At 49.3% G+C, this 24,400-nt stretch overlaps 1 protein-coding gene across 2 annotated transcripts in view; it reads right to left on the minus strand.

Moving 5' to 3' along the window:
- Entrep2 (endosomal transmembrane epsin interactor 2) overlaps nucleotides 1-17,302 on the minus strand; it is a 161,435-nt gene extending 144,133 nt beyond the window's left edge. For both annotated transcript variants that reach the window (XM_070043115.1, XM_070043112.1), the window contains exon 1: nucleotides 17,084-17,302. In XM_070043115.1, coding sequence (XP_069899216.1) covers nucleotides 17,084-17,302 — 219 coding nt within the window. The remainder of the gene's footprint in view (nucleotides 1-17,083) is intronic.
- Between the last annotated feature and the right edge of the window lie 7,098 nt (nucleotides 17,303-24,400).

Here is a 24,400-nt window from a genome sequence, read left to right on the forward strand (position 1 = left end):
CAGTACAGTGCCCAGGCCCTGAGTTCAAGCCCCAGGACTGACAAAAAAAAAAATTAAGGAAAAAAATCAATTATATTCCCATTAAAAAAAAACAAAAACAAGCATATTGAGCTGTGAACTCAACAATTGGGGCTGTTCCATGGATCTGTTAGACAGCAACCAAAAAAAAAAAGTTCAAACAATATAAGAGCCAGGAGAGAATCTGTTGCTAGGAGACAAAGAAAGCAAGGGATCTGGCTTTGGTGATCAGCCCTGGCTGCTCAGAGACTGGAGACACACACGGAAGCCCAGGAAATCTGCAGGGACCGTGGGGGCCCATGAAGCGCCCTTCCCTGGCCGGCAATCATCTCCCCTCACCCCAGGCCCACCATCTGGGAGCTTCCACCAGCTGTGGCTGAGGAACGCACTGTCTCTCCCAGGCTTGGTGGAGAAATGGTCCCCCATGCCTAGACTCTGAGCTGGGGGACACTGAAATGCTCCCCTCTGGGAGGAGGCCCCTGCATCTAAAGCAGACATGGCTCTTTCTTTCCCTTTTTCTTTTTTTTTTCTTTTGATTGCTCATGGGACTTGAACTCAGAGCCTGGGTGCTGTCCCTGAGCTCTTCTTACTCAGAGCTAGCACTCTACTACTTTGAGCCACAGCACCACTTCTAGTTTTCATTGGAATCACTTCTAGTGGTTCATTGGCCATGAGAGTCTCATGGACTTTCCTGCCAGGGCTGGCTTCCAACTGTGATCCTCAGATCTCAGCTTCCTGAGTAGCTAGGATTACAGGTGTGAGCCACCAAGCACCTGGCTAGACATGGTTATTTATGAGGTCCTCGTGGGCAGCATAAGGGGACAGACCACACAGACAATTATTCTTCCCTCCTCCCTTGCCCCCCCCAAAAAAAATCACTTTCCACTTCTCTTTGGTCAGCTCTAGTCACAGAAACACAATCCAAGCTTTGGGTTAAAGTTCCTAGTACCCACATTTTTAAAAAGAACAGAAAATAATTAATTTTGGTGGGAGGGTCCAGTCATGGGGCCTGAACTCTGGGCCTGGGCTCTGTCCCTCAGCTCTTCAGCTCAAGGCTAGCACTCTACCACTTGAGCCACAGCACCACTTCTGGCTTTTTTCTTTTTGCTTATGTGGTGCTGAGGAATTGAACCCAGGGCCTTATGCATGCAAGGAAAGCGCTCTACCACTGAGCTACCTTTCCAGCCCCAGAAAATAATTAATTTTAAGAATATTCTCTTAAAATATCCCAGGGCTGGTGGGACTTGAACCCAAGATCACCAACACTCAAGTCAATAGGGCTAGGAATCTTTTAATTAGCCATGGTGTCTGATCTCCACTATACCAGGACAGTGAAGACCAGCAATAAAGTCAAATAGCTCAGAGTATTTAAAGGGAAGATCCATGGGGAAGGGGGATGCCACTCACAGGTGGCCAGAGGTAGTTTCAAGATGGGCAAAGAAGCAAGTTACAGAAGCAGAGTTAGTGATTACAAAATAGTGATTACAATTCCAGTCATTCCAATAACGTAGGCCATACGTCACAAGACAAAGTCCTTATCCCAAAGCCTCCCATCAAAGAGGCAAGTTAGTGAAATAGCAATGATGGTTTCTATACACAAAGTAGTAAGTCCTCAAAGCAAATATCACATTCCAACTTTGTTACATATCGCACCCCAAAATCAAACCACTTCCCAGGTTTTCTGGCTCTTTCTGGGTCTACCGAATTCCAGTAACCTGATGTTTAACTCACCAATTTACCTCAAGCCTTCATCGTTGGAATTTTTCCTTTTAATGACTCTCTTGGAGCTTTTCTCTACAGGGAGATGCTGACTTTCAAGTTTGGCCCCATTCACCCTCACTTTGCAAATTTCAGTAAATGCAGACCTCGGTTTGTTCCATTCCTAGGGTCTGAACTTACGTTTCTCAGGTTAGCTGGGACTTGTTTGTCCCAGTTAAATTTCATTTTTCCTTGGTCTAATTAATACTCTCTATGTTTAATTTAATCTGGTTCTAAATTCCTCTAACCCAAAACATCGAAAATGTTAATCATTTTGAAATGTCAACAGCATAAAATTATTTATTGTATATTCTTATAATTCCAGCTTTATAGAGAGGTAGAAATAGGAGGATCACAGATCAAAGGCAGCTTCCTGCAATCTTATTTCAGAAACAAGCTAGCACGGTGGAATATTCCCATAATCTCAGCTACTCTACCTTCAGACCCTATATCACCAGATTTTAATTAACCAATTGGTTAAATTATTTAACTTGCTTTTCCACTGAACAAATCTGTGTTGTACTGGTGTGATCTTGGATTGAAATAGTCCTAAATAATCAACCCAGTTATTTGAATTATCTCCATTTTTTCCCTTTAGTGACTTTAAAGATTCCTGTTGTGATCGTATTATCTATACTGATTGTATCATTTATATAGATTCCAGCTACTAGTTGATTTTAAATGACATGATTGAATGTATGTAAGATTAAAAACTATTCTTCTCAAAAGTGCAATTTCATTTTGAAAGGTTCGTCTAAAGAAAATAACCAGACAAATATCCAGGAAAATTGTATAAATGCTAGGCGCCATTGGCTCATGCCTATGATGCTAGTTACCAAGGAGGCTGAGATCTGAGGATTGCCGTTTGAAGCCAGCCCAGGACAGGAAAGCCCATGAGACTCTAATCTCCAACTAATTACCCCCCCCAAAAAAAAAGCCAGTAATGGGGCTGTGGTTCAAGGATAGAGTGCAGCCTTGAACAAAAAATCTCAGAGATTTGTCTGAGATTTGTCTACACATGTGTAGACAAGAATGTTCACTGCACTGAGAAGAAAACACAAACACACACCAAGAAGCTTGTAAGGTTAAAGTTTGAGGCAGTGACCATGTGTTGCTTGCTTCTGTCTAGCAAAGCAACACGTGGTGGTAATCCAAACACCTGGTTGATTGTGTGCCTTTATAAGACCTGCAAATCCTTAGCTCGGGGCTCTCCTCCTGGGCTCCGCTGTGTCGGAGTGTAGGATGAGGCCCGAGCTGCAACCCGTGTAAATAAAACAGCTGTAGAGTCTGACTCTCGGTGGTCTTCTTGGTGGGGGTCCTGCGACCTTGGCATAACAGCTATTAGGTGTCCAGTCCTGTTGCATTTTGGTCCTTAAAGGCAAAGGCCTGAGCTTGGAGGCAGTAGAGGCTTTAAGGCGTGGGGCTTAGTGGAGGGTGTCCCGTCATTGGCCAGTTGATGATGGCGCCCCGCCCCTTCCTCTCCTCTCCTCCTAGCCATAGGGGAGAGGTTTGCTCCACCACCATGGGGCAAATCCATAGGACCCATCAGCTTGGTTGGAACCTCTGAAACCATGATCTAAACATCCACAACCTTCTCTCTGTATAAGTTGACTTCCTTCCTCAGCCATGTGTTAGAGCAGCTGAAAGCTGACGGTCACAGGCGGGTTTGTGCTGTGGCTGGTCTCTGCCAGGATAGGGAAGACATGGGCTGGGGGAATTTGGTCAGAGAAGGGTGTGGTGCAGCCATAGGGGCAGGAACGAAGGAAGGAGGGAGGGAGGGAGGGAGGGAGGAGCTGAGCAGAGATCAAGAGAATGCCAGGGGACAGCAGAAGAGAACAGTGTCAGGAATGGGGCTGGGGGATCGGGTGGGGGAGAACCTGGGGGGAGGAGGGGCAGAAGGAGACTCTGAACACTCCATTTCCCAAGCCTTGTCTGGCTCCCTGAAGGATGTGGGAGAATCTAGAAACATCCAGGTGTGGGGGGTGGGAGGGGTGGCAGTTGGGCATCACAAGGAGTCTGGAAGTCCCATGGTAAGCAGGGAGGTGACCTTGAGGGCCCCAAGGGGGAACTGAGTCAGCGAGGACAGACCCCGGGCTGTGCCCCAGTATGAGAGCCAAAAGACATGCCGCCCGGCATAGACAGGGGCGCCAGCCCACGGCCAGAAAGAAGCCGGAGGCAAGCTGAACGTTGATGGCTCAGCTGTCATCCTATCTATCCACAAGGCTGAGATCTGAGGATCGTGGTTCAAAGCCAGCCTGGACAGAAACGTCTGTGAGACTCAGAGACACACAGAGAGAAACAGATGCTGTACCCCAAATCCCTGCTTCTTCCTTCAGCCAGATCAGAGCCACTCGGTCCCCACCCCTTCTAGCGAGAAGCCAGAGCGTGGTAGTGGGCGGAGTCATCTAGGAAGCTTTAGGTTAAGGGGTGACATTTGCTTTTCAAATGGAACCGTGTGTAGGAATCTCTGGAGGATTCAGCCTGTCTGAGTAAAGGAGGGGGGTGCTTTGTGCCCCCAGGCTGATTCACAGACACCCTTGTTTAGGGGTGTCTGTTTAGGAGACACAGGTTGAGTAGACAGACCACCCCCTCCCCAAGATATCTGTTTGAATTGTGCAGAATAAACGTACCAGCTCCCACTCACAGCACGCAGACACTCAGATCAGGCAGGAGAAAAAGAAAGAAAGAAAATTAAGCCATATGTCTCCTCCTCTACACCCAGTGCACATAAACCCTGCAGCACCATGAGACTCACACCATCTGATGCCAATCATGAAGGAAGCCGGGCACGGGTGGCTCACACCTGTCATCCTAGCTATGCAGGAGGCTGAAATCTGAGGATCATGGTTCAAAGCCAGCCCAGGCAGGAAAGACTCTTACCTCCAATGAACGACCAGAAAACTGGAAGTGGTGCGGGTACTCAAAGTGATAGAGTGCTAGCCTTTAGTGAAAGAGCTCAGGGACAGCACCCAGGCCCTGAGTTTAAGCCCCACAACTGACCAAAACACAAAAAAGATGCTTTGTATTCATGAGCTAACATGGTGGATGGTAACCCCGTTGTACAACTACTTAAAGATAATAAAAATGTAATAGCAATAGATAAAGCTACCTCCTATACTCCTCCTATTCGTAACAGCCTTGCATGTCTCCAAAAGGGGTGACAAGCATGGGGAGGAAGCTTCAAGATCTTCATTCTGGGAAGATGGAAACATTCAGGGGACATCATACTGCTCTAGTGGACTAAGTCTCTGTCACCCCTGAGATCATAGGAAGAGTGATCTTCTGTACCTGGTAAGTAGATCAGAACTCACCAACTGTGGAAACATATACTGGAAGAAAAACAGAAACTGTCCACAGAAAACACACATGCTCCTCCACTCACAATGGGGTAGCGCCCATGATAAATGGAAAACATCATCAGTTCAAACATGCATGTAGTGCCCCACACATCCTAGCTTAACTACCCAGCCTGTAACAGCCTGGGACTGCTGTTCAAGCACTCAGCCCAGCTTAGCAGGAGCTCACATATCCTCAGCCTGGGAAAAGATCAGACTCCAAATGTGAAAGTGTGATTTTCATCAGATGTGTACCACTTTCACATTAATGCAAAGGCATGAAATCATTCATTCAAACTGTCAGCATACACGTGCGCGCGCACACACACACACACACACACACACACACACACACACACTTTTATTTGCTTTTTATTAAGGAAAAGGAAAAAAAATTAGCACCTGCCCTGGCTGGCTTCCAACTATGATCCTCAGATCTCAGCCTCCTGAGTAGCTAGGATGACAGATGTGAGCCACCAGCACTTGGCTATCCTACAGACTTTATAAATAGAACATATCATATCTCTAAAGGTACAAAATGAAGTCTAGGGAAGAGAAGAGAATATAAATAAGTTGTCAATGAGAAGTTTTTACTCTTCTGTGGCTTACTGAGCAAAAGACCTCAGGGACAGCATCTAGGCCCTGAGTTCAAGCCCCAGGACTGCCAAAATAATAATAATAATAACAACAACAACAACAACAGAGCAAAACCCTGGAACAGGTATTTCCAGGTCGAAGCATATATTAATTCTGCACATACATAAATGCTTCTTAGAATTCTCAGACTCGCTTTCTGACCTTTCCTGCCAGCATCTGGATTAAGGACATTTTCCCTGAGTGGAAGACATACTTGAATTTTAAAAAGCAAATGCCAACCATCTTTGCTTGAGAGGAAAAAAATCAACCATGAGCAATTTGTGAAATGCTAAGTAAAATAATAACGCATTCTGAACAGCATTTTTTTCATTGATCAAATTCAAAGTGTTGCTATCTCCCCTAGCCCCAGCCTCCAAAGTGCCACCTGAGGCTGGCGGGGGACAGGGACAAGCAGAGCTGTCACACTGGCTTTGGATAGCCTGGAAGGCCCAAGTTTCCCTTTGTAGAAGCAATTCGTACCTCCTGAAGTCATACAATGTTTGTGATATCAGGCTGGGCGCAGTGACTCAAGCCTATAACCCCAGCTACCTGGAAGGCAGAAATCATAGTCTAAAGAAAGCCCAGATTAAAAGAAGTTCAAGCTGGGCACTGGTGGCTCACACCTATAATCGTAGCTACTCAGGAGGCTGAGAGCTGAGGATCACAGTTCAAAGCCAGCCTGGACAGGAATGTCTGTGAAACTCTTATCTCTAAATAATCAGCACAAAGCCAGAAGTGGAGCTGTGGCTCAGGTGGTAGAGCACCAGTCTTGAGCAAAATAAAAAAGTAAGAGACAACACCCATGAATAATAATAATAATAATGGAAATGAAAACATTTTAACCTAGGCAAGAATACCCACAAGCTCAGGAAACTATACTCAGGCAATGAAACTTAAATTCCTTTTTTTTTCTTTTGTCAGCCATAAGGCTTGAACTCAGGGCCTGGGCATTGCTCCTGAACTCACCAGCACCTGGGTCTTCCCAGCTCCCAGAGCTGTGCGAAATCCATGCGTGTGGCTTAACCTGCCCTTGTCCCCACCCCCACCCCCACCCCCATCCCCACCCCACCCTAACGGCTGACCCTGCACTATGAAAACCCCCGGCCAAAGCCCCCCATTCAGGGGCCTCCAGCACCAGGTGCTGAGCTGCCAGGGAGTCAGAAATGCTTCTGGAAGTATTCACCCAAGGATCCTCTCTTTTCTCTGGAATCCACTAGGTTTCCTTAAAAAAAAAATCTGTCCCCCTTCATCTGCACTGAGACTTTTCTCTTGAAATCCCTCTTGAAACACTTCCTTTGTTGTGATGTCTTAGCCCTGAGCACCGAACCTGCAGGAAAAGCAGAATTCTATTCACTGACTTGTTTTAAGTCTAGGCTCCCTGACTTTTCCAAAATGGCAAAATAAGAGTCTCAGGAACCGTTGGGTGCTGGTGGCTCAAATGCCCGTAATCTTGGCTACCCGGGAGGCTGACATCTAGAGGATCACAATTTGAGGCCAGCCTGGGCAGAAAAGACCTTGAGACTCTTTATTGTCAATGAATCACCAAATAAAAGCTGAAAGAGCTAAGGGACAATGCCTGGACCCTGAGTTCAAACCCAGTACCAGCAGGCATACACACACACACACACACACACACACACACACACACACACACACACACACACACACGATGTGTTTGTGTCTTCATAAACTAATGAGGTGAGGCTTGCCTTCCCAGCTGACAACTCCCTGTAAAAATCCCACCTCCATCGCCAGCTGAGTCACACACCCCAGCCTGGCACACCTCTGGCTATGACCATCTGGTACTGTGGCCCGGTGCCCACTTGAAAGATAACAAGCCAGTTCGAAATGGGAAAGGAACCCAAAAATAAAGACGCACAAACAGAGCCCCTCCACCCAGCAAAAGATACCTCCACAGTAAACTCATCTTCTGATGGGAAAGTGCATCCTGAGGTCTCATTACAGAGAGATTTAACTCTGGAGAGAAAATGTGTATCTTCCATCTTATATCCCACATTTCTTCTGTGGCTCACTTTATGATACATCTCTGCACTTGAAAATCATATTTTTGCATTTGAAATGCCCCCCCCCCAAAATTCCAGGCTATCTAAAATCTATCACCTGCAGAATGGTTATACAGATTATTTGCATAAAATGGAAGAATATGTAGCCATTAAAAATAACTGGGTAAAGCAGGACACTAGTGGCTCACATCTGTAATCCTAGCTACTCACGAGGCTGAGATCTAAGGATTGTGGTTCAAAGCCAGCCAGGAAGAAAAGTCCCTGTGAGACTCTTAGCTCCAATTAATTATTCAAAAACCAGAAGCGGAACTGTGTCTCAAAGTAGTAGAGCACTAGGCTGAGCAGAAGAGCTCAGGGACAGCATCTAGGCCCTGAGTTAAAGCCCCATAACTGCCACACACAAAAAAAAAGCTGGATGAAGCCACTGGTGGCTCATGCCTACAATCCTAGATATGCAGGAGGCTGAGATCTGAGGACCCCAGCCTGAGAAGGAAGGTCGGTGAGACTCTTATCTCCAATCACAAGGCAAATGCAAATCAGAATGACCACAAAATACTACCTGAGGCCCGTCACTACAGCTGCTATTTTGGAAAACAATGGAAAAAACTAAAACTCTTATGCTTTATACTTGCTAGGAATATCAAATGCTCCAGCCACTAGGGGAAACTCTGTTCTTTACAAATTTAAAGAGCAGAATTAATGTAAAATCCAGCGATAAACCAGTTGCTGGTGACTCACACTTGTAATCCAAGCTACTCAGGAGACAGATCTGAGGATCACAGTTGGTTGATGGAAAGCTTGATTATGTATACTTGACCACAGTTCTTAAATGAATTCAACTGACGGTAAGTTGAACTACATATTTGAAAGGATGCAACAGATAATGAAAAATTACAAAATCCAGTAAACAATAGGTTTTATAATCCATACCAACTAAGTGAAGCTATTAAAGGAGAAAGGGCAATGATGTACAAAAGCATCAGACAGCACACCCAGGCTACTTCTCATGCTTCCATTCTTTTGCACTGGTGGCTCATGCGTATAACCCTAGCTATTCAAGGGGGCTGAGATCCGAGGACCACAGTTCGAGGCCAACCCAGGCAAGAAAGTCTGTGAGACTCTTACACACACACACACACACACACACACACACACACACACACACACACACCAGAAGAGGCGCTGTGGCTCAAGGGGTACAGCACTAGCCTTGAGCAGAAATGCTCACAGATAGCACCTGGGCCCTGAGTTCAAGACCCTATTCTGGCATAAAAGAAAAAAAAATGCACTTGGAAACAAAATTTTCAAAAGAATAAAAATGTCTCTTATAACCATGCGATAAACGATGCATGTTTTACACTATCCTCTTCCTTGTCTCCCTGCTTGCCATTGTTGGACGCCTATTCACGACACGATAAAGGGCGCCAGCGGCTCCATCGCTGACAAGTCCTGGGATGAGTCTGAGTAGGGTGGGTTGCCACGGCAACCCTGGACCAGGCTCGATATCCCGGGAGCCCTGGTTTTCACCACCGCCTCTGTCTGATTAGATTCGCACCTGGATTTCCCTCCCCAGAGTGGAGAAGCCTTCATGGCGGAAGCTAGCCTAACTTCTCATTCCAGGGGAAGCCAGAGCATGGCCCCTGAGACCCCCCCATCCCAGGCCTGGAATTGATTCTCTCCGGTGGACCGGTGAGGGAGTCAAGAGAGTGGGCTCGGCTGTGCGAGCCGCTGTGGGCGGAGCAGGAGCCGTGGGCGGGGCCATGGGTGGAGCAGGGACCGTGGGCGGAGCAAAAGCAGCGGGCGGGGTCATAGGCGGAGCCATGAGGGAGCAGGAGCCGTGGGCGGAGCCATGGGTGGAGCAGGGACCGTGGGCGGGGCCATGGGTGGGGCCATGGGGGAAGCAGGAGCCATGGGCGGGGCCATGGGTGAAGCAGGAGCCATGGGCGGAGACATGGGCGGAGCAAAAGCAGCGGGCGGGGTCATAGGCGGAGCCATGAGGGAGCAGGAGCCATGGGCGGGGCCATGGGTGGAGCAGGGGCTGTGGGCGGGGTCATGGGTGGAGCAGGGGCCGTGGGCGGGGCCATGGGTGGAGCCATGGGTGAAGCGGGAGCCATGGGCGGAGCAGCAGCCACCAGAGGAACTGCAATGAAATAGACTCTAGGAATAAAAAAGGGGAATGGAGGTGCTCGAAGGAGAACGGACTCTAAAGGACATCTATGTCTATGGCAGAGACCACCATGCCGGTGGCTGATGCTCATCCTCACTTGCACTTATCATCAGATATCTGGTCTTGCCAAGACTTGACCTGATATATACACATAGAGATAGATAGATAGATAGACAGACAGACAGACAGACAGACAGACAGACAGACAGACAGACAGACAGACAGACAGACAGACAGATAGATAGATAGATAGATAGATAGATAGATAGATAGATAGATAGATAGAGATTTGATTAATTATAGATATAAATTATATAGGTAGATATGATAAATGATGGATAGAGATATTAGATAGATGATAGATCCAATAATATGATTGATGATAGATAACTTTCTTTGAGGGGGTGGAACTCAGATCCTTGCTCAGCCCATTCTACCACTTGATCTATGCCTCCAGGCCAGACTTTGCTGATTAATTGAAGATAAAATCTGCAGGGCTTTTCTACCAGAGCTGGCTTGGAACCATAATTCTCTGGATTTCCTCTTGAGTAGCTATGATGACAGATGCAAGCTACCAGCACCTGGCTATAATAACTTTCATCTGGATTCGATGTCCTTTAACAAGATGACACCTACCCCAATCTTCACCTGAGGAAGACAGAGCAAATTTTAAAAAATCATCATCCGCCTGGTGCTGGTGGCTCACACCTGTAATTCTAACCACTTATGAGGCTGAGATCTGAGGATCTCAGTTTAAAGCCAGCTGGAAAGGAAAGTCATGAGACTCTTATCTCCAATTAGCCAACAGAAAAGCGCCAAAGTGGCGCTGTTGCTCCAAGAGGTAGAGTGCTAGCCTTCGGTGGAAGAGCTCAGAGACAGTGCCCAGGCTCTGAGTTCAAGACCCATGACCAACAAAAAAGAAAATAGAGTTGATCGTCAATGAGTAGTAAGTCCTACAAAAGATGACAAAGAGGCTGGGAAAGTGGCTCAGTGGTAGAGTGCTTGCCTTGCATACATGAGGCCCTCGGTTCAAGTCCTCAGCACCACATAAACAGAAAAACCCAGAAGTGGTGTTGTGGCTCAAGTGGTAAAGCGCTAGCCTTGAGCTGAAGAGCTGAAGCCACACACTTCAAGCCCCACAACCAACAACAACAACAACAACAAAGATGACAGAGAGGCTGAGGTTCTTTTCTGGGTATTCACTTGGTAAATGCTCATTTATTCCATTTACTGCAGAGGCAAGATTTGTAAATAATTTAACTCACTTAGGAAAGGATCCTCCCGTGAGTGTGTTGGAATGTAACCTCCATGTTCGGATGTCTGACAGAAACCAAAGCAAATACACATTCTCGTGTTAAACGCTAAGAAAATCATTCATCATTTATCCAGATTGACATACTGTTGCTTCCTTATTCTTAATATAAATTAACTTGAAAAACAGCAAGAAAGCTCACAACTTGAGAATTCCCAGGGCTTTAAAGTATTAGATATAAGCACATTTTCATTGCAAAGTCCATAACTAAAAATGAGCCCACTTTAGATGTGTGGATTAACTTTGTGTCCATTTAGCTTTTGCCCAGGCCCAGTAAATAACAACATCATTCATTCATTTACTCAACAACAACATAGTAAGTGCCTTTCATTCACCAGAGAAAGCCAGAACCACCTCCTCCCAACCATTGTTGAGAAAATGAGAAGCCTCATTTAGTCTCAGTCACAGACCAGTGAGTAACCATGAGACATGAAGGAAAGAATGGAGTTTCAACTTCTGGTCTCAGCTACAACTCCCCTCCAACACAGCATGGTCCTGGGGGAAACAAAACAAAACAAAACACTACTGTAATAAAAATCTGGCAAGTTCCTGTTATCCCAGGACAAATAGGAATGATCATGGTCCAGATTAGCTCAGGCCAAAAAAAATAAATAAATAAGACAATCTCAACAGAAGCCAGAGAGAGTGTGGAATAGCTCTGTTTGGCATGGAAACATCTAAATACCTTTAGTCCATCCACAGTCTATGGGAAACTTCAGAGCCAAACTTCCAGACTAAAGGTACCATGACATTTAGTCTGAATTTGACCTGCTTTTTTTTTTCTGCTGCTGCTGGTGGTCCTGGGGTTTGAACTCAGGGCCTGGGTGCTGTCCCTGAAGTCTTGTTTGTTTGGTTTTTATATTTTTGCTCAAGGCTCGTGCTGTACCACTTGAGCCACAGCTCCATTTTTTGGCTCTGTGTGTGTGTGTGTGTGTGTGTGTGTGTGTGTGTGTGTGTGTGTGTGTGTTTCACTGGAGATAAGAATCTCCTGGACTTTCCTGTCCAGGCTGGCTTTGAACTGCAATCCTCAGTCACAGCCTCCTGTGTAGCTAGGGTTACAAGCATGAGCCAATGGCACTCAGCCAATGAGGGCTTTTGTTGTTGTTTGTTTGTTTGTTTGTTTGCTGGGAATGAGAAGGATCTAGGTTTGGCACCAGCCCAGGCAGAAAAGTTTGCAAGACCTCCTTTGAACCCAAAGTTGGGCACCTCCTGTGGGAAGTTAAAATTGGGGGAGGGGGCGGTGTTCGTGGTACCAGGCTAGCCTAAGCAGAAAAGTCCAGGAGCCTCCATCTCCACAGCTTGATGCGGTGCTGAGGGCCTGTGATTCTAGAGACAATAGGAAGCCTAAAAGTAGAGGAAATGCTGCTTCAGGGCACACCCAGCCAGAAAGCCAGTGCTGGTCCCTAAATACAACCAGCGAAAAACAGGACTGGAAGCCTGACTCAGCAGGAGTGCACCAACCTAACATACAAGGCCTGAATTCAAATCCTTCATACAGCCATACACACACACACACACACACACACACACACACAACTTTAAGGACTTGAGTTCTCTGCTACTTCAACTCTCCCTACCTCCAATAACTCGGCACTTCAGAGAAAAAAAATCAGAAGAGGAACTGGCCTATGCCAGCCCAAGCAGCCACAGTGAAGCTTGCCAGATGTTGTAGCCACCCTACCACAGACAGGACTTAGCCCTGTTTCCCTTCACAGCAAAGGAGACACACTGAGTGCCTCTTTGCTCCCATCCCTTATGCCTCAAAGGACAGCCAGGAACCACCAAGCCATTAAAGGCACCCTAAAGTAAGCCTTAGGAAAACTAAACGGGAAAATCGGTCCTGGAGCAAAGCAGAAAATGTATGGAATTTCTATTTCAAGCCCTCGGGCAGAAATGCAGAAAGAAGCCAGAAAAAAATCAGACACACACTAACAAAAATAAAATACTACAACACTTTAGTAGAGCGCAGGGAAATAAACCCTGACTGAGGCGCAAAACACCTGGTCAGCTGCGAAGTAGGACTTCCCAAAGAACCTGGAATCAGCTGTCCCACCTTGCATCAAAACAGAAGGAAATGAACCAATTAGCGATTCATGTTCACCTGTGCTGGGGTCCCAGACAGAGCCTGAACCAACTCTCAGATTGTTTATAGACAGTGTTCGACATAATGATTTACACCTGGTTCCTTTTAGCTTAATGTTATTGAACTGACCATCCAGCTGGGTGGGGGCTATGGGACCAGGAAAGTAGGGAAAACCCCAAGAACAATGATTACATAGCCCAAACCCAGGTGGATGGCTTCCAAGCAGCTCTTTCTCTGTCTTCTGTGACAGAGAAAGGACCCTGGCTGTTGCACGTGGGTGGCCCCTGGCCTCTTGATCTCTCCCAACCCTCGACCCCTTTCCCTCCTTTGTGTCACCCCATTTCCCTTGGCAAAACTTTATGCAAGAAAGCACTGTGCTCAGACCTGACCTTGAACCTCCATCCTCAGATCCTCAGCCTCCTGAATAGCTAGGTTTCCAAGCATGAGCCACCAGCCCCCCCACACCCCCATACTATGACTTTTATTTTTATTCTTTCTTAAATAGAGGAAAGGTGCTTCCACAATGGCTCTTCACCACGTACTAACCACAGAGGGCCAAGAAAGTCAGAATGCCCAAGGGACACACAGACCTCCTTCCAGAAGATTCAAAGAGAGCCAGAGTATAGCCCTCAGCCCTCAGTGCTGGTCCTCGCAAAGCCAACCACCTCTCATCATCCTTCTTCAATGAAGAACATCTCCGGAAGATGGTTTCACTGATTTTCAGAGTCAAAGGGCAAGCATCATTATCAGCATCACTATCAGCATCGGCATCCATACCAGCATCTGTATCCATACCAACATTCATATCAATCTGCATCAGTATCTGTGTCAGGATCCATACCCACATCGGTAGCATCCATATCCACATCTGTATCAGCATCAGGACCAGTCTCAGAATTTCTATCAACATCTGTGTATTATCAGGACCAGTCTCAGAATCCCTGTCCACATCTGTGTCAGCTGATCAGGACCAGTCTCAGAATCCCTGTCCACATCTGTGGTCAGCATCAGGACCAGTCTCAGAATCCCTATCCACATCTGTGTAGCATCAGGACCAGTCTCAGAATCCCTGTCCACATCTGTGTAGCATCAGGACCAGTCTCAGAATCCCTGTCCACATCTGTGTAGCATCAGGACCAGTATGGGTTTCCCTATCAGCATCACTCTCAGTATCAGCATCAGTGTCCCACAGGACTCGCACCAGGACCCCTCGCAGGAACAAACTCCACAGATGCCCAAGTCCCTCATGGAAAATCTTGCAGTATTTACGCTGAAACTACACCACCACCACACACACACACACACACACACACACACACACACACACACACACACACACACACACACTCACACACACACACACACACAGTGTGTATTGGCAGCGATGGGAACTGAACCCAGGATCCTGCTCGTGCCAGGAAAACACTCTAGCATGGAGCAGACGGCCCAGCACCCTTCCTCCATGCCTCGGCGCTCGGTGGCACAGGGCACCTGCTACCATGTATGCGATCTACTGCACTGCTTCGAAAAGGATGACAAGAAAGAAAGAAGTCTGTTCGCTCAGAGCAGAGATGCAGGTTTTCTCGGAGTGTTTTCCGGCCCATGGGTTGGAATCGGGATACGGGGGGGGGGGGGGGGAGGGGGGCTGGATGGACCTGGCACAGAGCCTGCGTTTCTTATTCACAACCCCACCGCTGTCAAAGTCATCGCGGCCGCCATCCTTTCTGCCAAAAGGCCGGAGACATCACAGCGTCGAAGGCGCCCAGGGCCAATGAAGAAGTTCCCTTCCCACGGCTGCCAGGTAAGCGGCTGGGGTCAGGGTCGCTGCTGTGCCCCGGAGCCTGGCGCACGGTGCGCGCGCCGCAGAACCCGCTGGGATGACTGCGCGGGTCCTAGGAGGCCACACCGAGTTGGCGGGAACCGAAACCGAGTGGACGTGCGTTCGTCCCACCCGGGTAGCTTTACAACTGGGTCCGATGCATGTCTCCCCACACCCCTGTTAGGTTGATCCACCCCTTGGGTGAAGAGCTAAGGTCGGGGAAGAGAAGCGAGTTGTGTTCTCCAGGAGCCAGGAAGAAAATGGAGCTGGTTCCCCGGTCTGCCCCCTGCCGGCTGGTGCGGCCCACTGCAGCCTCCGCGCCCGCCAGACAGACCGGAGCACAATGCCTGTGAAGTAATGCTACCAATCGGAGCAACAGATGTGTGCAGACGCCCGGCCAGGCGGCCTCCCACCGCGCCCGCCTGCCGCGCGCCCCGCTGGATTCGAACACCCGCAGCCGCCACCCCCGCGGGCTCTTGCTCTCCTCCCCGCTGCAGGACGCAGCCTCTGAGGCTTGAAACACGCGCTGGACATGGTCCCTGGGGAGGACCCGGGTCACCCCCTGCGGCCTTCGCCGGGGCCCAGGAAGACAAAGCCACCCCCCAACTGCAGAGGGAAAGAGAGAAGGAGGCCAAGGAAGCAACGCGGGGCAGAGCGTGTGGTGGTTGTGGTTGTTTGCCTTTTCCTTCGTCTTCTTCAGAACTCAAGAGCAAATAGCAGACATTGGAGACACAGACTCGGCTTGGCTTCCCGAAGTGGAATGAAAACGCCAGAGTTTGGTCCTAAGCCTTTGCCTGTTCACTGTAAACCAAGTGTAGTTGTAAGTGCCAAGGTTTGCAGACCCTGGGCGCTTCTCTCTCTCTCTCTCATAGATAGATAGATAGATAGATAGATAGATAGATAGATAGATAGATAGATAGATAGATAGATAGATAGAGATATATACATATATAAAATATTATATAGTATATATTATTATATTAGATAGTATTATGCAATATTATACATTATATTTTATATTATCTTCGGCATCTCTCCTTCCCGTTCTCTGCGCATTCTTTTTCAATACGGCGCGGGGCTAGGGACGGACAAAGCAATGCAACTTGCATCCAAATAGTACAAAATATTGTTGCTGATTCCTTTTAAGCCAAAAATGGGCCCTGGACTGTAAATCAAACAAGAAGCACTCGACGAACAGAGATTCCTGTGCGTCTCTGCCAGGCAGGTTCCTCCGATTTGCTGTTCAAGAGCTTTTAAAAGAAAGAAAAATTTCAAATACAAAATACCAACCAAAGAAGATCGGTCTCCTGGCGGCCTGGGCGCCGCGCACACCGCCCTGGGCCGGGGGGGTCGGGGGCAACTTCCCAAGGCCGTGTCAGGGAGCGGCGAGGAGGTGAGGGGGACCCCACGGCCCCCCGCGGGCCTGCACACACACACACACACACACACACACACACACACACACACACACACACCCGCCCCGGGCCCGGGCTGCGGCGCCGGGGGGGGGGGGGGAGGCGCGCGCTGACCACGGCCGCCGCACTGGCCCGGGGTTCGGATCCCACCTCCCCGCTTCGGCTGCGGCCGTCCGCCCCAGCCGGGCTGTGTCTCCAGCGCACTGAGACCCCCCCCCCCCCACCCGCGAGCCCGCGACCCGCGGCCGCCCGGGGCGTCCGATCGATCGCTTGCCACCCTCGCGGGACCCGCGAGGACCCGCACCCGCGTTCTGCGTCCGAAGAAAAGTAACTCCGGGGCTGAGCGCGGTGGGGACGGGGGACGCGATGCCCCCGAGCGCGGGTCGGAGCCGGTCCCCGGAGTTCATGCCGCCCCCCTGAGTGCTGAACTTGCGCCTCGCGCCGCGGCCGCTCCGCCCTGCGCCTGGCGGCCCCCGCGCGCCCGCGCCCCGGCCCCCGCGGGCCGCACGCACTCACCGAGAAGCCGGCCCAGAAGGGGCAGGAGTGGCGGACGCGGGCCGAGGTGGTGAGCGCCAGGGCGGCGAAGCTGACGGCCACGATGACACATCCCAGCGCCATCTGCGTGGCCCCGAGCGCCAGCACGATGCGGGAGCGGCCCGGGCACTGGCGCAGGCGGGACAGGCTGCGGGGCCAGGCGGCCGGGCGCGGGGCGCGGGGGCCGCCGGCCGGAGGCATCGCGCCGCCCGCCGGGGTGGGGGGGGGGATCCTCACGCCGCTGCCCGCTCCCGTCCGGCCCCGGGCGCGCCGAGGCTCCGGGGCAAGTTGCCGGGGACGCGGGGAGGCTGAGGCGGCCGCACGCGGGGACCGGGACCCGGCGGAGCCGGGCGGGGAGCCGGGCGCCCGCAGCCCCGGCCGATGCCCGCGCCCATGCCGCCGCGCCGCGCCGCGCTGCGCCCTCGCCCGCCCGCCCGCCCCGCGCGCTCCCCGGGCCGAGCGCGGGCGCGAGCCGCCGCCGCTGCCACCGAGCCGGGCGCGAGCCCCCGCCGCCCCCGATCCCCGGGCGCGAGCCGGGACGGGCGGGGGACGCGGCGGCGACGGGGCGGCCCCGCGATCGCGGCGCGGACCCGGTCGCAGGGGGAGGAGGCGGGGGCGGGGGACCGGGGACGCGCGGCGCCTGCCCGGCACCTGCCCGGGTCCCCGCGCCCCGCAGGTGCCCCCGCCCTTCGCTGGCCCGCAAAGTCAAAAGTTGGGACTTTTCAAAGCGACTGGAAAAGCCGGGACGCCGGCGGCGGCTCGCGCAGGTCACCCCCCCCCCCCCACCTGGGAGGCTGAGATATGAGGATCGCGGTTCGAAGCCAGCCCCGGGCAGATAAGTCCGGGTGACTAAGGAAATCTAAGGAAATCACCAGAAACCAGAAGTGGGCCTGGGCAGGTGGCTCTGTGGCAGAATGCTTGCCTCGCATGCATGAGGCCTTGGGTTCGATTCCTCAGCACCAACCACATAAGCAGAAAAAGCCGGAAGTGGCGCTGTGGTTCAAGTGGTAGAGCGTTAGCCTTGAGCTGAAGAGCTGAGGGACAGCACCCAGGCCCAGAGTTCAGCTCCACAATGAAAGGAAGGAAGAAGGAAGGAGGAAGGAAGGAAGGAAGGAAGGAAGGAAGGAAGGAAGGAAGATAGGAAGGGAGGGAGGGAGGGAAAGAGAGAGAGAAGAAAAGAAAGCAGAAGTGGAGCTGTGGTGCAAAGCTAAAGAGCTCAGGACAGTGCCCAGGTGCTGAGTTCAAGCCCCCTGACCTAACCCCCCCCCCGAAAAAGGAGGGGGTAGAGATGTAGAAAAAGCTGGAAGTAGGGTTGTGGCTCAAGTGGCAGAGCACTAACTAGCCTTTAACAAAAGAAGTTCAGGGCCAGCGCCCACATCCTGAGTTCAAGCCCCCATGACTAAAAATAATAAATAAATAAATAAATAAATGCATGTGACTGAGCAGAACCAAAGTGAAATACACAGGCCTTCAGCTGCCCAAGGCCGCCCAACCCCCACCCCCCTCTGGCCAACAGGGTCTGGATTAGGAAGCATTGCTCAGACCACTAAAGCAGCTTGGAAATGTCCATCGAATCTCTCGGCGGCCCTTTTGATGACACAAAGTGAGCACTGCTTGTGTTGGAAAAGGGCCAGAAATCTCCCAAGTTGGTGCCAGCCACCACCAGTGGCTCACGTCTGTCATCCTAGCTACTCAGGAGGCTGAGACCTGAGGATCACAGTTCAAAGCCAGCCTGGTCAGGAAAGTATGTGAGACTCTTATCTACAATTAACCACACACACACACACACACACACACACACACACACACACACAGCCAGAAGTTGAGGCAGGGCTCAAGTAGTAAATCGCCAGCCTTGAGCAAAAAAAGCTAAGGGACAGTGCCCTGAGTTCAAGCCCCAGGATTGGCACCAAATAAAAAAGGAATAGAAATGGCAGGTCCCTTCAGAAGACCGTTCTTTGGATCAGACCTAGTTGGATCAGAAACAGGGATATGCTTTCTCTCTCTCTAAAAAAAAATACATATCAATTGCTAGTGCTTGAAATTTCCCCTTAGAGATATTGATTCCTTTGAGACTTGAAGGCCTCTATTAAAATGTAAATTCTCCTTGGAGGGGCAATCGCTCAAGCCTTTATCAGCCAACACCTTATTGTGAATTGGATTTATTTTCCAATTTAGTGGGATGGTCCGTGAGAGGAACAGAGGTTGGGGAATTCCACAGATAAAGCAGCCAGACCTCAAAATGCTGGCCTGTAGCCAAACACTGGCCCCCTCCCTTCTTCATAAAAAGGACTAAGCCCCTAGTGGGCATTGTTTAAAGCACTGGATACAAATTTCAATATCCTGAAGACATTTTCTTTTTCTTCTTTCTTTTTCTTTCTTTTTTTTTTTTTTTTGGTTGGTTGTGGGGCTTGAACTCTGGGCCTGGTTGCTGTCCCCCAGCTCTTCAGCTCAAGGCTAGCACTCTACCACTTGAGCCTACAGCGCCACTTCTGGTTTTCTGGTGGTTTATTGGAGAGAAGAGTTTCATGGACTTTCCTGCCCAGGCTGGCTTTGAACCATGATCTCAGCTCTCGCCTCCTGAGTAGCTAGTTTTACAGGGGTGAGCCACCGGTGCCTGGCTTAGCATCATCTCATAGAGTCATATGTACACAGCTTTTGAGCTTTTCTGCTCATCTGATAAAATTATCCTAGATGTATACTAATTATTGCAAATGAGGGAAACCATGGGGAAAAAAACAATAGAGAAAAAGAACGAACTGTATAGAGGGTCTAATGAAAGCCTCTTTTTCCCAAAAGTTGGAGTTCATGTTAATATGCTTCCTTATAAATAGTCCTTTGCACTAAGCGTTTGGGATCTTGAGATCCCCTGTTTAGAGTATCTTCTACATAGACTAGTTATTACAGATGAGGGAGATCATGTCATCTGCTTTTCTTTGGGTCTGGCTTACTTAATATAATTTTTTCCAAGTCTTTCCATTTCCTTATGAATGGAACAATGTCATTCTTTCTGATGGAAGCGTAGAATTCCATTGCGTATAGGTACCACATTTTCTTGATCCATTCGTCTACAGGAGGGCATTTGGGTTGACATTCTTTTCTCCTCTTCAGGGAACATCCACAAACAAAGCAAACAAAATCCCTGACTTAAAGAGAGAGGAAAGCTGAGCTCAGTGGCTCGTCTGTAATCCTAGCTACTTGGGGTGGTGGAGATCAGGAGGATTGTGGTTTCTCCAGGCCAGGCAAAAAACGTCCTGGAGACCGCCATTTCAACCCATAAAAACCCAGATGTGGTGGCACAAGCCTGTGATGCCAGCTGTATGAGAAGGGTGAATGGGGAGACGGTAAGCTGGACTGGCCAGGGATAGAGTGGTAGAGCGCTAGCCTTGAGCTGAAGAGCTGAGGGACAGTGCCCAGGCCCAGAGTTCAGGCCCCACAACAGACAAAACAAACAAACAAAAAACCCAATGTCACATGACCTTGTCCATGGATGCCCAAAAGAGCTCCATGCATAACGGGAGTGGACACCCCCCCACACCAGGTCCCCTGCTCATCCACCAGCCCTGGAGCAAACGCACTTATCGCCACTGGAGGCTGGAAGTGTACAGGTGTGTACACGTGGAGACACGGACACAGGTGGGACACAGCCACTTTCCTTGTCCCTTGAGTCACGGGGGGGGGGGGGGGAGGGTCACTGGATGACTAACTGAGGGACAAGAAACTAGAGAGAAGAGGGAGCCTCGAAACACATCTTCCTTCCAGATTCTGCGCGGAGGTTTAAGTGCAATCGTGAATATTATTAGAAAAGCATTTTGCATGCTCCAGTGCCCTTTCAGAAAGCTGGGTTGCATGGCTGCATTCATAACAAGTTCTTAAAAGACAGGTGTCATTCCACCAGCCATCCTCCTGGACCCCTGACACGGTACTTAGCAGATAATTGTACTCTTATTTATTCAGTCTAATTCTGTACCCTAAATGCTGGGCCCCGGTGGGATGTTTCCCCCCTTCCCAGCTGCTACAGACTACAATTTTGCGACGGTCCCTTGAGAAACCAGTGCTGGTGGATGGTGGGGGAAGGGTAATGAGGTTAAGAAGGAAGTTCCGGTTAAGTTATTTCAACTCACACTATTAAACCGGGTTATTAGAAATCTACATATTGTAATGATTTCATTAGAATAAGCAGTTATTCATATTCATACACACTGACTCAAGCAAAGTTACACATGAAAGAAATGATTTTGCCTTTAGGTTAAAAAAAAAAAAAACCTATCAAAATTATGAGCCAAGCCACAGGAGACTTTATCATCCTCATCCATCAACGGAGCAGGAAATAATGAAGTTAAATTTATCATTTGGTTTTGAAAAAGGAGAGCCACCTTCACCCAGAACAACTTCATTGACTTTTTTTTTGCCAGTCCTGGGGCTTGAACTCAGGGCCTGGGCACTGCCCCTGCGCTTCCTCAAAGCTAGCACTCTATCACTTGAGCCACAGTGCCACTTCCAGCTTTTTCTTCTTCTGTGGTACTGAGGAATTGAACCCAGGGCTTCATGCACTCTACCACTGAACCACTTCCCAGCCCTGACTTTTTTTTTTAAAGCAAGGTGCCTGTAAACATAGCCACTCAGGAGGCTGAGAGCTAAGGGATTGCTGTCTGAGATCAGCTCCAGCAGAAAAGACTGAAGGAAGCTGGACGCCCGTGGCTCATACCTGCAATCCTAGCTGCTCAGGAGCTGAGATCTGAGGACTGTGGTTCAAAGCCTGCCCTGGACAGGAAAGCCCATGAAACTCTTCTCTCCAATGAACCACCAGAAAACCGGGAGTGGCGCTGTAGCTCAAGTGGTAGAGCGCTCGCCTTGAGCTGAAGAGCTGAGGGACAGCGCCCAGGCCCAGAGTTCAAGCCCCATGACCGACCAAAAAAAAAAAAAAAAGACTGAGGGATTCCCTCTTTTATCTCTTTTATATAACCAGCAAAAAGCAGAAGGTGTGGATCAAGTGGTTTAAAGCACCAACCAAGCAAGGAAGCTGATTAAGCATAAAGTCCTGAGTTCAATAGAATAGAAAAAATAAACTTCTATAAAAAAGCAAACAAACAAAAAAAAAAAACTAAAGCTAACATCATGGTTAATGGTGAGCAACTGTGTGCTTTGTTCCTAAGATGAGAGAGAAGGCGAGAATCTTCATCGCACTTCATTCAACATGGTACGGGAAGTTCCAGCCACTGTGATAGGGCATGAAAAAAAGAAATAAATCATGTACACATTGGCAAGGAAGGAACAAAATATCCCTATTTGCAGATGCATGTCCATCAGTGTAAATAAAACCCCAAGGACCTGATAGAAAAATCTGTAGGACTAGCCAGTGAGTTCAGTAAGGCCACAGGCACCAGATCAACGTAGGGGAAATCAAGGGAGTTTCTACCTGGTAACAAACACATAGACCCTGAAACAAAAACACAACGTCACTGGCCAGGGTCCAGTGGCTCATGTCTGTCATCCTGGCTCCTCAGGAGGCTGAGATCTAAGGATCACAGTTCAAAGCCAGGCTAGGCAGAAAAGTCCTAGAGCATCTATCTCCAATTACGTAGCCAAAAGAATCGGACTAGAGATGTGACTCAAGTGGTAGAACACCAGCTATGAGTGAAAAGGCTGAGCAGAAGGTTGAACTATACTACTGGCACCAGATAATGATGATAAAAGGTTGGAGGTGTGGCTTTGATGGTAGAGTGCCTGCCAAGGAGCTAAAGCATCAGATACCAAATTCAAGTCCTACTCCTGGACCAACAACAAGAGTAGCCAGCTCATAATATTTCTGTCTCAACTTCCCAAGTACTGGATTTACAGGCTTGTGCACCCTACTGGGAGGAACTGTACATTCTGATTGAATGAACTTTAAAGGAGGTGAATTATATTTCAATAGCCTGCTCTTTTGTGAGGGGAAAGTCCAGTGGCTTAAACTTGGGGCCTCTCTCTCCTTCAGTTTCTTGCTCTGGTGCTCTAGCACTTGAGCCATACCTCTAATCTGGCATTTTGATGGTTAATTGGAGATTGAGTTTCACAGACTTTTCTACCCAGGCTGGCTTGGAAACGCGATCCTCCTGATCTCAGCCTCCTGAATAGCTAGTACTGTAGGCATGAATGACTAGCACCTGGCTAGGGCTGCTATTTTTTTTTAAGACCAAATTAGAAGAAAGTATATTATAGGTCCCTACTCTGACAAGGACACCTGGCTTTGGCTGTTTTTCAGAGCAAGTTGAACAAGGGGAAGAGCAAATGCAAAATCTTATCTCCAATAAACTACTCAGAAAGAAAGCCCGAAGTAGAGCCATGGCTCAAGTGGTAGAGCACTAGCCTTGAGCAAAAAGAGCTCAAGGATAGCACCCAGGCCCAGAGTTCAAGCCCCAGGACTGGCAAAAGCAAACAAAAACAAAAAGAACTAGACTGGAGAGTTCCAGCCACGATCAAGAAAGATGAGTGTGAGGACCTGAGTTCAAGCCCTGATATCAGTGTGCACACATGCACACACACACACACACACACACACACACACACACACACACACACGTGCATGTGCGTGTACTGCAGCACTGACCACGCCCCTGATTTGTTGGAAGTAAGAGCATGCGTGGCCGAGCGCCAAGCAGCTCTCCTTGGGGCCAGTGATGTGAGCATTCCTCCACACGGTGGGTTCATGCTCTGCCTCTTGGCCTGGCCCCCCATTTGTCTCCCCAGCCCCCATCCTAAGTCCACAACCCTCTACCCTCCAGGAACTCAGAAACTTCCAGTTCTGGGACCACCCAGATCCCTGACGTGTGCGACTCAACGATGCTTCTTTCTGTGTGACTTGAACCTCTGTCTGGAAGTTTCTAAGAGCACACTTCCAAGATAAGGACTTGGAAGCCAGGGGGGAGCTCTTTCTTCTAGAACTCTGCTCACATTCAATTCCCTCCGCCTTCATCACCTCTTCATTTCTTTCATGTACTTCCATCGTGGTTGGCCACCTCTTCCTTTCCGTTACTCATGTTCATCAAATGCCACCCGTGTGTCACTGCGAAGCAAAGAAGCAGGCCATGGAAAGACAGTCAGAGATGTGTGTGACCCGTGTCTGTGGCCGGGGGATGAAATTCTGTGATTGGTCAGTGATGGCGCATGCATGTGTATGTGTGTGTGTGTGCGTGTGTGCTATTTACATGTGGCCTTTCATGACTTTTGTACTGTGCAGTGAGTCACAGTTCACATGTGTGGTAACTAAAATCTGAACCGAGTTGTTGAGAGACTGGTGTTAGTAAAGCCAGCCATGGT

The sequence above is a fragment of the Dipodomys merriami genome, unplaced genomic scaffold (assembly GCF_024711535.1).
Source record: "Dipodomys merriami isolate MVZ:Mamm:240054 unplaced genomic scaffold, mDipMer1.0.p SCAF_33, whole genome shotgun sequence".
NCBI lineage: Eukaryota > Metazoa > Chordata > Mammalia > Rodentia > Heteromyidae > Dipodomys > Dipodomys merriami.